The sequence below is a fragment of the Phyllosticta citribraziliensis genome (assembly GCF_038025025.1).
Source record: "Phyllosticta citribraziliensis strain CPC 17464 chromosome Unknown J3D65scaffold_13, whole genome shotgun sequence".
NCBI classification, from domain to species: Eukaryota; Fungi; Ascomycota; class Dothideomycetes; order Botryosphaeriales; family Phyllostictaceae; genus Phyllosticta; species Phyllosticta citribraziliensis.
The window spans coordinates 694653-706372 of record NW_027117350.1 but is presented as its reverse complement, the minus strand read 5'-3'; the positions used below and the strand labels follow the sequence as shown (position 1 = coordinate 706372).

At 55.4% G+C, this 11720-nt stretch overlaps 3 protein-coding genes across 3 annotated transcripts; 1 reads left to right on the top strand and 2 right to left on the bottom strand.

Annotated features, from left to right (window-relative positions):
- Positions 1 to 49: 49 nt before the first annotated feature.
- Positions 50 to 2768, top strand: J3D65DRAFT_671733 (uncharacterized protein; the record flags this gene model as incomplete). Its single annotated transcript, XM_066803417.1, has 5 exons — positions 50 to 250; positions 299 to 1516; positions 1573 to 1645; positions 1707 to 2482; positions 2673 to 2768. 5 exons carry the CDS (start codon positions 50 to 52, stop codon positions 2766 to 2768), a joined length of 2364 nt encoding a protein of 787 aa, XP_066650873.1.
- Positions 2769 to 3395: 627 nt separating this feature from the next.
- On the bottom strand, positions 3396 to 4657 carry J3D65DRAFT_639602 (uncharacterized protein). The gene has a single exon (XM_066801726.1). It carries the CDS (start codon positions 4334 to 4336, stop codon positions 3680 to 3682), a length of 657 nt encoding a protein of 218 aa, XP_066650872.1. The 5' UTR covers positions 4337 to 4657; the 3' UTR covers positions 3396 to 3679.
- A 2286-nt stretch (positions 4658 to 6943) lies between these two features.
- On the bottom strand, positions 6944 to 10862 carry J3D65DRAFT_639593 (WD40-repeat-containing domain protein). The gene is made up of 2 exons (XM_066801725.1): positions 9953 to 10862; positions 6944 to 9862 (listed from the first exon to the last, which is right to left on the bottom strand). The coding sequence occupies exons 1-2, from the start codon at positions 10397 to 10399 to the stop codon at positions 7043 to 7045; spliced, it is 3267 nt and encodes a 1088-aa protein (XP_066650871.1). The 5' UTR covers positions 10400 to 10862; the 3' UTR covers positions 6944 to 7042.
- Positions 10863 to 11720: the final 858 nt, after the last annotated feature.

Below are 11720 nucleotides of genomic sequence, written 5' to 3'. Positions count from 1 at the left end.
CTTCCCCACCCGGACATGCACCTCCAACTCACCCTCGCACAACATAGCCATGAACCTGTTCAGTGACTGGCTGGGGCCCGAATTGGAGAATGAGATCGAAGAAGGTATCACGTGGTGCAATGAAACCCCCGAGTCCAAAAGCAAGGTCGAGCACTCGCAGACCCTCGAACAGATGTACAGCAATGACGGGAGCAACCTACGTTTCACCCACGAGCCGGACCACAGCAAAACTGCAGTTCAAATCTTCAAGGTCAGACTCGGAGACACCATCTGCATATTCCAAACCTGACTCCAGTAGCTCCTTCAGGACCACCGCGATCGCAACCAGAAATTCGTCGATGCTCTTGTCTCGGATACCCACACCTCCATCAAGATCCGATTCTCTTCGGAGTACATTCAAAGTCTGCGCAAAGAGAACGAACGTATCCTCGACAATTTAGGGGGCGCAGTATTCCTCCTCAAACAATTTGAAATTGTTGTAGCCTACGTCGGCGCTCTAGGAGTAGACATAGTCTGGCTACTTGTTAAAGAAGCGAAATATAATGGCCAAAGTGGACTGGGTATGCTCGGGAAGCCCAAACCGATCCATAAACGCCCCAGAATACAACATCTCCTCACCAGGCTGAATCAAGATCCCGCCGACGAAGACATGGAGAGTCAGTGCGCAGGTTCCCCAAGTCGGAAGACTCCTCTCAGCGACCATGATCCCGAGGAAGAGGCTTCAGCCATGACAGGCACACAATTTGGGACACAGGTGGTTACGAGTGCAATACGACCGAGGAAGAACCCGGCTATGGGCATGTCCAGAGACAGTCATCCTGGTCATGGTACTGCGGTCCCCGGAAACGTAGGCCCTGTTGTCTTATTGCAACGGCTGAGAACGACAAACGACCCACGTCGACAATCTGGCAAGCCCGTGGAGCCTCCAAACCGAAACGGAGCGCCCGCTCAAGCTCCTGCAATCGCAAAGAAGATAAAAAAGGAACCGACTGATCCAGTTCCACCTCGAGAGCGAGAGGCAACGGATGAAAATGCCAACGTGGGCTCGCACTCGAACATTGTCAAGGATGGTCTCAGTGCCCCTGCCGCAGTCCCAAGCGTCGAGCTGCCAGGTGGTTCTCGGAAGACGAAGGAAAACACGCCGGTTGCGAGTGGTCCTAGTCCGCAATACAGAATGCTTGATCAGCCTTCTGATGCAGTGGCATCTTTCCGAGAGTCACCTCCAGTAGATGCTGCTAGACCACCCCAATCACTCCCGTCAATGATCGAAACAGATTACGCCCCAACCTCGTTCCAGGCACCCTTGCCCGAAAAGAGTACACAAACTACCTCGTCGGCTTCCACCAATCTTGCTCCACATGACGGTTTGGATCGCGTACTTCAAACAGATGGCTCTCAACTAGTAAATCCAAGTATTCCAAGTTCGACGAGCGGCCCAGCGCAAAGTAGTGGAAGCAACGCGCAAAGTGCAAATTCCAAAGCTTCCAAATCCATCGCGAGCGCTGGTCCATGGAAGGTAAGCGAATGACGTGAGGATACCTGACGTTTGGAATATCGCTGACTCCCAAATAGGAGACGCTGCTAGTCTCACGAGCAATATGCCGCGTCCCGGAAGATCAGGAAAAGATTTTGAACGAATTCCAATGTAAGCAAATTGTGAGGCATGTTCATGACATTTTCTCGGTGCTGACACGCGCTCTGAGCAGCCTGGCTGCCTCCAACTTCTGGAAGGACATTTCCTGTAGCGAGATTGCCAGCATCTGTCCTCACTTCGATGAGCACTCGAACTGAGGAAGCTACCAAAGCTCGCCAGGAAGGGCAATCGTCAAGCAGCAACCCTACCGCTGTAGAAGGCAGCGATTCTCAAACAACGTCTGTCTCCACAGCAGACGACGAAGATGGCGACGCTGAAAATGAGGACGACCCTAGCACTGCGGAACCTGCGTCAAGTGCTGGAATATCGTGGTCCTCATCGCCAGCGGACCACCATGGGCGCGTAGCGGACTATGAGCTCCCTCTTAACAGCAGCGCTAATCAACAGTCACCAGAACGAGCAACTGGGCGCGCTCCTGACTTTGGAGACTTTTCTGTCCACAGCAGTGCTGAACATCAATCGACCCCACGGCCGCCCTCTTCACGAATACACAAGAAGGCAAACGTCGCCGGATCTGGGCCCCCAGAGTCGATGAAAACAAAAGGCAGTCAAAATCAGACCACATCTGCTCGACCTATGGAAAATGCTCTGGATGAAGAGAGTGCCGACGTGCGCTCCTCGCCCCCAGAATCGCGTCAAAATTTGGCTGCAGTCAACCATACATATGATCACGATGATGATGATGATGATATGGAAGTGACGAAGTCTCCATCGCCGTCCCTCCGTTCAGAAACATCGAGGCCCTTGAAGCCTAGTGCTGTAACACCGCTTGAAAAAGATGATGTCTCACGGGTAGAGGAGACGCCTTACATGAGAAAAGAACGACCTGTGAGTGGCACGAGAAGTTTGGGTCGAAACTTCATGGACAATCACCAGGTATCATCTTCCCATCCACCACCTCGGTCGACTTTACTGCAACCCTCAGCGTCTACCCTTCCAAAGGTGTCTTCTACATCACCCTTGTCTTCCCGTGCCCAAAGCTCGTCGACTCGGCAAAATCGAGTTGATCGCAAAGTAGGCGCAAGCAAAATGGGGTTCCGCTTTGACGGAGTTGCCGAATCTCGTCCTTATTCCTCAGACAATGAAGATTCTATGGCTCAGAGACAACTCCTGAATGAGATGGAACGTCAAGCGTCACATCAGAGCATGAAGAATGATACGAGAGAACGTAGTGACAACCGTCGACGCACCCCCTCTAGTGATGTCGAGCTTAGGACATCATCGAAGAGAGGAAGGCACTCACCTTCTCCCAAGGAGCCGTCTAGCAAGAAGCCAAAGTCGCTCCACACCAGTTATGGGTTCAGTCAGGAGAGCCCTGTCACTCGAGATCCAAAGGAGAACGGTTTGAATCAGAAACGAGAGTTCATGAGGCAACAAAGAAAAAAATTGGATGCACAAGATGCAAACACAGGACTAAGCGCGCCTCCCAATCAAACTGCAAACGCTCGGGCTAGTCCGTCGATGTCTAAAATGTCCGATGAAGGCATCGTGGCAGAACTCCCGGAAGAGCCGCTTGACATTCATTCACACACACCGACCAAACCCCACGACAGGCTCGGCAATTTGGCCGGATCCGATGCAGGCACCTACAGCGGCACAACAATGATTAAGCAAGAGGGCGGACTCGACGCACCGAGCACTCCGACCCAACACCAGGCTCCTGACCTCAACCTTCAAACCTTGCCAATGCAGTCGACTGAGGCGGCGCATTCAGAAATGTCGCGATCGTTTGACCAAACATCCCTTGAGGACTCCGACGACGTGTTTGCTCAGTTCAGGGCGGCATATCCTGAGTACAACGGCGACCGCGAACATTTTGAAAACCTTTGCCACCACCTGTACTGCTTATCCCAGAGCTTTCCCTTGTCTGTGTGGGACGATTACGTCGGAAGACACAAAACAGACTACATTCCGTACATGGGAAACTGCGCACACAAGGGACTGGACCCTTTGCCCTACTCGGAGTTCTACATCAACAAAGTTGACGAGGTCAAGCACACGAAACGGATTCTCAACAAATCGTCTCTAGCCCCGATTTTCGACCGTCTCAACAATCAGACGAGCAACCGACAAGCAAGAAATCGCAGCCGCTCCCCAGTGTTTGAACAAAGACGCCAAAGCAAGGCTCTCGGAGCGCCGTCCAGTGCCTATCGCGAAAGGTCGCCCGTACCTAGTCGTTCCACCAGCCCAACTGCAAGGCAGCCAGGCTCTGTGGCCGTCCGTCCGTGGGGCTCTGAGCGTAGCCAGCGCTTCCCAGAGGCCGAGAAAAGACAGAGCAGAGTTTCGCTGGGAGGACACGTGAGCGAGTATCGCGAAAGGTCGCCCTTTGGCCGCCCTAGTATCCCAATTTCCGCAGATTATGGCGCCCCAAACCGCAGACAGTCCATGCCCGTCCGTGCGAGGGACTCTGGAGACAACCATCGCTTTCGCGGAGACAGCTACCGACCGCCGCCTCGTTCTGAATATGACGCAACGCTGGAGCAAAGTCTGCCGGCACGGCCATCGCAGGCTTTGCCGGACGAGCGCCAGCAGCAGCCGCAAGTCCACAAGCGACTTCCCGAAGAATCGACCCCGGAAGTCCAGCGTCTTCCTGACCCCGATCCGTCTCCCAGTGGCCGTTCGCCATCCTCGGCCTCGTTCCAGAGGGTTCCCGAGGCACAGGCGTCGTCCTCGTCGCAACATCGACCCCAACCAACTACCACCAAGCTCTCTGCTCCCGGCCCATCAAAGCCATCCGTCGCGCTCGACAAGACGAATGCAAAGCCCGTCCCTTCTGCCAGTGTTGGGCAAAGCAAGGCACCGGTCGCCACAGCCACGAGAGTTGAAAGGTCTTCGTTTGACACCTCCACCCCGGCATCTGGCTCAAACACACCAGCCGGCACTCTTACGAAGAATCTCGTTCGTCGCAGCGGCGGCGGCGGCGGCGGCGGCGGCGGTGGAGGAGGAGGCCGAGGACGAGGCGGATTCAACCGTCCCAGCCATCGTGGTGCCGCAGCCGACGCGTCGACCATACAGACCTTCTCTGACGCCAGCAGAGCGTCTGACACCAACCCACCTGCAGCCCCAGCAACCACGAAATCCGCAACACCCTTCGTAGACTTGACGAGCTCACCCCCAAAGAATCCCGGCGGTCATGGTCGCAGCAGTGGGGCAGAACGCGGTCGGGGTAGCTTCGCCAGTAGTCGCGGAGGATCAGGAAGCGGAGGAGATGCTAGACGCGGTGGCGGCGGCGGCGGCGGCGGTGGTGGTGGTGGTGATCGTCCCAGAAGCGTCTTTGGCCACAAGACGGCCGATGTCCAGGCTGCTGTCAACGCCCGCGTCGATGCCACCCTCGCAGGAGTTCAACAAGCAAAACAAACTGCAAAGTCGACCACCACGACGGCCTCCCCACGTGTCGCCACCGGCAGCAGCACTCCCAACATCAATAAGACTGCCAACACCAACAGCACTCCTATGAACAAGACCACCACGGCTCCAGCGACCGTGCGCTCCCGCTTCCCTGCCCCGCCGCCACCGTTGAATGCGGCGAAAACATCATCGCGGGCGGGCTCGACCGCCAGTGCAGCGAGCAGCCCACAGCAGACCGGCAAGGAAACGAAGAGAAAGAAGAAGAAATCGATGGAACTGCCTGGCATGCTCAAGGAATTGAAGAAGACGTGGAAAGAGCAGAAGCGGGAGAATCAGTCGCCGGATGCTGGTGGCGCAGGTGCTGGTGGCGGTAGGGCGCCGAGTCGTGTGTCGTGAGGATGTGCATGAGGAGAGGAAGTGGGGCTATGGCTTCCGCACCAACGCGGTTGGCTTTGTTCAACGCGTTGGTCGTGCTGTTTGTGCTGGTGCTGAGGGCACCAGCATGACCTTGACGCCACTGGGAAGATGAGGAGAGAGTATGAACGGTTTGGCAGAGCCGTTAATGTTGACATGGCAGATCGAGAGATACACGAGAGGAAAGGTAGGCGGGAGGGAGAGATGGGTTGCTCGTGGACATAAAGGTGTATTATACACATTGCTGGGTTGCTTTTCTCAACGCTGCTGCGAGGGTCAATCGAAGTTGACCATTGAAGACGGACGGAGTCGTTGCAGAATCAGGTGGAGGAATGGATGGACGGACGGAAATACGGGAATACGGGAATACGGTCAGACGATAGTCACACTTGCTTCCATACATACTCGGGTCTAGTCGCTTGCTTGGCCGCCCACCCGAGACTTTCCTTCCTTGTCTAGAGAGCCATGCATGCACATGATGGTGCGCCAATATGGCAAAGGGAAAAAAGTAGGTGGTTGTACACACCAACAACAAACGGCAGCATAGAGTCAGACGTAACGAAGCGAGTCCTGCCTAATGAACAATACTCGATAATCCTTGGCTGGCCGTTTGCAAGTCTGTGAACGAGACAAGCCAAATATTTGCACCATGGACAACAAAGACCATGTACTCCGTCGCCGGCAACCAACCACCATTCATCAAGGAACCGTACCAAGGCTCGAGAGCGAAAGTCGTGGCAAACACACAACAACACACACTTGTGACGTTTCTACGAACTCGCACCGTCACAGAGGCAAAATTCAAGGACAGCATCAAAGCAAAATGCAACGCAATGTATTCGTCAAGTCTTTAGTTCAGCCCGGATGGAGAAAAAGCAGAAACCCAACCAATCGAACGACCCTCATTCCGCTTAACCGCAAGCCGCCCATCGAGCATGTCGAATGATTCGACATCCGCTCGACCTCTCCGCTGATGAGAAAATCCACTCTGCCTGCCTGCCTGTCTGAGCGACTCGCCCCTAGACAGTCATGACAAGGCAAGGCTTTCCTCGAAACCGTGGTGAAGACGTGCAACGCAGAGCTTTTCGCCAATCCAGCCGCATCCGCTTCATCGCCCGCTTGTTGTGCCGTACAAATTCCTTGTCGCCTTGAGAAACAAAAAGGAAAAGAAAGCCTCGTTTGTTGCCCAACTCCTGAAAAAGAGGAGAGTGCCACCAGTGAGGCAGCAACAAGGAAAAACAGAAAAGATTTGAAAACAGCGCAAGTGTGACTGAGGCTGAACATAAGCATGTTGGGTATAAAGGGTATTGCCCCAAAAAACTTTGAAGGGAAAATAAAACACTGTTGAGACGACGACGACGACTCAAGAAGCGCAAAGCGAGAAGCGTTTTGAGGCTCATTCCTCGAAAAAGAAAAGTCGACCAATGGGGTTCCAATAACGCCGTCATGTCGGTACTCGCGAAGATGACGAGCCCTAGAATCACAACTGATCAGCCTCGGCCGCCAATATTTCGGGCGTGTCGTCTACGTCTTCAATCTCTCGTCCACGTTGATCGACCACGATGCGGCGGCCGAGTTGCTCATCAACAAAGCCGTCTCGGCAAGCGCCAAAGTCGAGGACCTACGTTATACAGTCAGTTTCATGCCGGAATCAAACGTTAATCGAATGGAAGGGGCACTGACCTCGATGTAAGTCATGCTATTCCTCTGGACCGCAGCAACGCAGCGTCTTTGGTCGAACTTGACCTGCCAGACTCCACTAAGATCGGTCAAAAGGTCCTTGATGCACTCGCCCGTCTTGACGTTCCACATTTTAAGCGTTCGGTCGCTGCCGCTGATGACCTTTTGGGAATCGTGCTGAAAGCAGGTGATGGCGCCCGTGTGAGCGGTGAGCGTCGCTTTACACTGACCGTTCTCGGGATCCCAAATCCTAAGGGTGGAGTCGGCGGCTGCAGAGACTAGGCGTTCATGCGAGAGGTCCAAAAGACCTACGAGAGAGGTGTGTCCTTCGAGGTTGAACAGACACGCTCCTGTGTCGAGAGACCAGACCTTGACCAGATTGTCCATTGAGCCCGAGATGCACCGGTTGCGCTCGTGATCCAAAACCACGCTGTAGACCTTTTGAGTGTGGCCGTTGAGCCGGTGCACGACTTCACCCGTAGAAATCTTCCAGACGCGCACGCTAGTATCGTAGGAGCCGCTAACAAGCGTGTCTCCGTGAGCGGCGATTGCGCGAACAGAATGGTGGTGTCCGCTGAGGGCGCGAATGAAGTATGGATTTTCCCTGTCGTTAGCCGGTGCCCCGGTTTGGAAGACAGAAGGATCGTCAAGACTTGGAAGCTTCCAGACGCGCAATGTCGAGTCCCGTGAGCCAGTGATGATCAGAGGACGTTCCGGCATCACAATGGGCTTTCCATCAGCATCTGTGCCAATTTCGGTCGGCTGAAGAATCACAAGACACCTCACGGTTGAGGTGTGACCCTGGAAGACCTGCAGACACCTGCCTCGCTCGATATCCCACACCCGGACAGAACGGTCTGTGGATCCAGATACGAGAGTGTTGCCCCAGTACTGCAATGCCCAAACGCCACCTTCGTGACCGATCAGTCTGTTCCGCAACACGCCGGTCTTTGTATCGTAGACATTGATGTTGGTGTCATCGCTGCCGGTAAGGATTTTGTCCGTGTCGAATTGCAAACAAGTGACGACATGACGTTGATGCGCTCGAAAGGCAATGTGTTTTGGCTTGGCGTGGACGTCCATCCAGGACTTGCGGATCAGGTGATGGCGTTGGTAGAGCGACTTGTACAGGTGGAGCTGTCGTAAGTCGGGCAAGCCAATATTGGGTTGTGGAACCGCTGCAGCCGCAAGGCTGGCGTACGTGCTTGGGCCTGTGGAGTGCAGCGCTCCCAGGATCCGACCATGAGCCCTGGAGGGCGAGGCAGTAGGGCCTTTTCTCTTCTGCCTTTTGTTGGTGCTTGCGTATTTGGTCGTAGCCTTGCGCTTCCCCCGCGTGGAACCGGTAGCTGCAAGTGGGGCTGTCAGCGGCGACGACGCCTCGCTGTCGGAAATGGTTGCCGAACTGCCGCTGAGGTCCTTCTCATGGCTATCTTGCCCAAACTGCCAGCCCCAGCCCTCCCTGATCGCGCGGTCTAACTCCCCCTCGGGAAGCTGGTAACCATCCTTGTCCAATAGGTTTTTCCAGGCCCTCTCGTCTCGGTTGATGACATCCCTCCACTTCCTCGACACTTGCGCGGATCTGCACATGCTTTGCGCGTCTAGGTTGGAAGTAATGTTCAAGCTCAACTCCATCGGAAGATGTGCCAGAAAGTCAATTTTCAAGGCCGGATTGACCACGTCTGCAACGAAGTGCAAAGTCGACTTGGCGCATCGTCGAAGGAACTGGTACATAACGTAGGTTTTGAGATCGTCAGGCATGGCATCGAAAGCATCAACCATCACGGGGAGATCTCTCAAAGTGGGGGCGGGGGGCTGAGAGTCAGCAGTGGATTTTGTGACACTCCCAGCGCCTTCGGAAGCCCGATGACCAGGTATCAAGTCCCGAGTTTTCCTGCCGATGGCTTCATCATCCTTTTCCCTTTCAATATCCAGGCTGGACACATCGTTCTCGTCATCTTCTTCCTCAACACCCAACAGTCCAGGGAGAGCAGCGTGTTGTGCCAAGTTTGCAGCGGCAGTGATGGGCGAAAGGCTGGGACTCGGGAGACTCGCGTCCTGGTTGGCGATACTCTGTAGCGAGTTTGGATGTGCGATTCGGGGGCGTGTTTCGTTCTCATCTTCCACGGGCAAAATCGGCTCCAGATCTGTCTCGGCAATCGGTGGGGTTGCGGACACTCCGCTTGCTTGGTTGTCAATGCCAATGACGGAAAATTGAGATTCTCTTGAACCAGCAGATCTTCCAGTACTCGTCAGGTTCCCAGTCTCCTGAGGCTCCGTAGATTGACTGTCGCCATCATCTTGAGTCGTTCCCTCTTCAGAGACGTGCTTTAGATTCGACAATCTCTTCTCGCCTTGAACGTTCTGCACGCCTGCCCTCGAACCAGGCCTTTTCGACGCCCTCCGCACCTTTTGTATCTTGGTTTGCCCTGTGCTTCCAGCATCTGTATCCGGAGTGGCTGGGGCAGTAGTGTCGAGGTATCGTGATGCTTGGAAGGAGCTGTTCCGAGTAAGAGAGGGGGGATACGCCGAGCCAGCAGCAAGCGTATTCACACTCGGACGTGGTCGCTTGCGTTGGTAGCTCGCACGCTCGGCAGCTTCAGCGATAGACACGGGTGACGCAGATCTCTTCTTTGGATTCTTTGCTGCCTGGACAGAGGTGTCAAACGCCTTTTGGAATCTTTTCGGAGCTTCGAGTTGCGGTATCGCGTCTGCCGACTTGATGATGGTGCCACTCGAGGCTCGCAAACCAGCTTGCTGCTTTTTATACTAGACTTTGTCAGCTATGGGCCTCAAAGAAGCGAGAAGACAGGCGATGATGCCCTTGCATGACGCAGTCGAGGCCTGATTTGGACGCACCTCGTTAAAAGTCTGCTCGGCGTCATTTGCTTCCCGGAAGCGAGCCTCACGGCCGCTGATGGTGAAGCTGAAGTCTTTGATGGATTGAGGTGTAGGTGAGGCGGCCAAGGGGTACTGCTTGGGATCACGTTGATGCAAGTGGCGAGGGGGATTGAGGATCAAAGGCGGAAAAGAGGTCGTAGTTGTGGTTGTGGTCGTCACGACCGTGGTCTGAGTTGCAGGGCCGTAGGATAATTGGCCCAGGGATGTGTAGGGGTCCAAGACTTGGGTCTTGACAGTTTGGGAGACGTCACGTTGATCCGGCATGGTGTTTGTGGACGAGGCAGGGTTCGAGGTTTTGGAGGGCGGAACTGGCGGAGGAGCAGTGGTGTTTGTCGAGGCAAAGGAGGGATGTGTCGAGAGGTCGTGTGAGGAAGCAGAGCCGCTCGCAGTGGACGAGCGGTCCATGGTGTGGGCGTGGGAGGAGAAATGGAGGGTGGTAGCGGCGACGCGAGGGTGACACGGCGGAAGCGCGGCGAGGAGGGCTCAACCAAAGTCAGGGCCGCACGCTCGGTGATGGGCCCGCACTGATCATCGACCCGGACCCCTTCGAGGAGCGTGTGCGGGTGCAGGACGTCGTCGGGCGAAATGGGTGGACCAAGAGAGATGCGGCCAGCCGTCGAGTGCGAAGGGAAATAGGCCAAGGCGATGGGGTGCGGCGTATCGTCGAGGAACGAGCGAGAGAGGTGCAGCAAATTAAGAGGTCATGGCGCCAACGCAGCCGGGGCACGCAGGCAACGCACAAAAAGCTGCAGCAACTCGGGCACGTCGAGACAGGCGTGGACGGAGACCGAAGAGAGACGAGACGAGGCGACGGAGGCGTTGGAGTGCAAGCAGAATGGCAGAGATGGTGGAGAGGGGTTGGTAGGTGATCGGTAGGATGCGAGCGAGAGAGGGCGGCAAGCTTCCACCACCCCGAGCCCCCGACAACAGTGAGAGCTCCACGTCCACGTCCCTCCCACCTCTCCACTCCCGTCCACTCCACTCCCCGCCTCACCCTCGTCCATCCCGTCGCCTGTCTCTACCTCTGCCATTCCGACTGCACGCAGGTGCCCGTCACATGTCGTCTGCTCCGCTGCGAGGCTCAGCTTCGTCTCGTCCGGTTTCAAGAAAATATACACGGTACCTATCCTGTCCGCTCCCCGGTTGAGCGCGGCAGCTATACCCCATTCCCCCCAAAGCTACTTTGGCCTCGCAGGCCATCCTGTCCCTGCACCTCTCTTAGTCAGGAGTCGTCCCCTCTTTGGCCAAGGCCATTCCCGTCGAGGAAAACGCAAAACAACATTGTGCATCACAACAATGCCGCCATGTGTCATCTGCTCCTCCGCACAACTCTGTCGCTCCACAATGTCCATGTCACTCCAGCCTGCGAAAAATGGATGAAGCAAAAGCAAAAAGAATGCACTCTGGGCCAGGGCAAGCTTCGGTCGACGCAGCGTTGGATTTGTTTGAGAAGCATCCTTCGTCTTGCACAGGTATATGTAGCGAGGCATGAGACGAAACCCAGCGGCCAGAAGACCAGTGTTGGAGTGCCAGCTGCGGACAAGACTGCGAGCTGGGAGACACGCTAGCCCGCCTTCGGCTTTGGCAACACGACGGCTCCCGTGTTTATGTCAGCCGCTGCCCGTTGTCAACCCCTTCGCGTCCGACGACAAACACAACCAACGCCACTTTGACATGACGTCGGCCAAAAGCGACCTGACCATCCATTCTCGCTGATGACGGAATA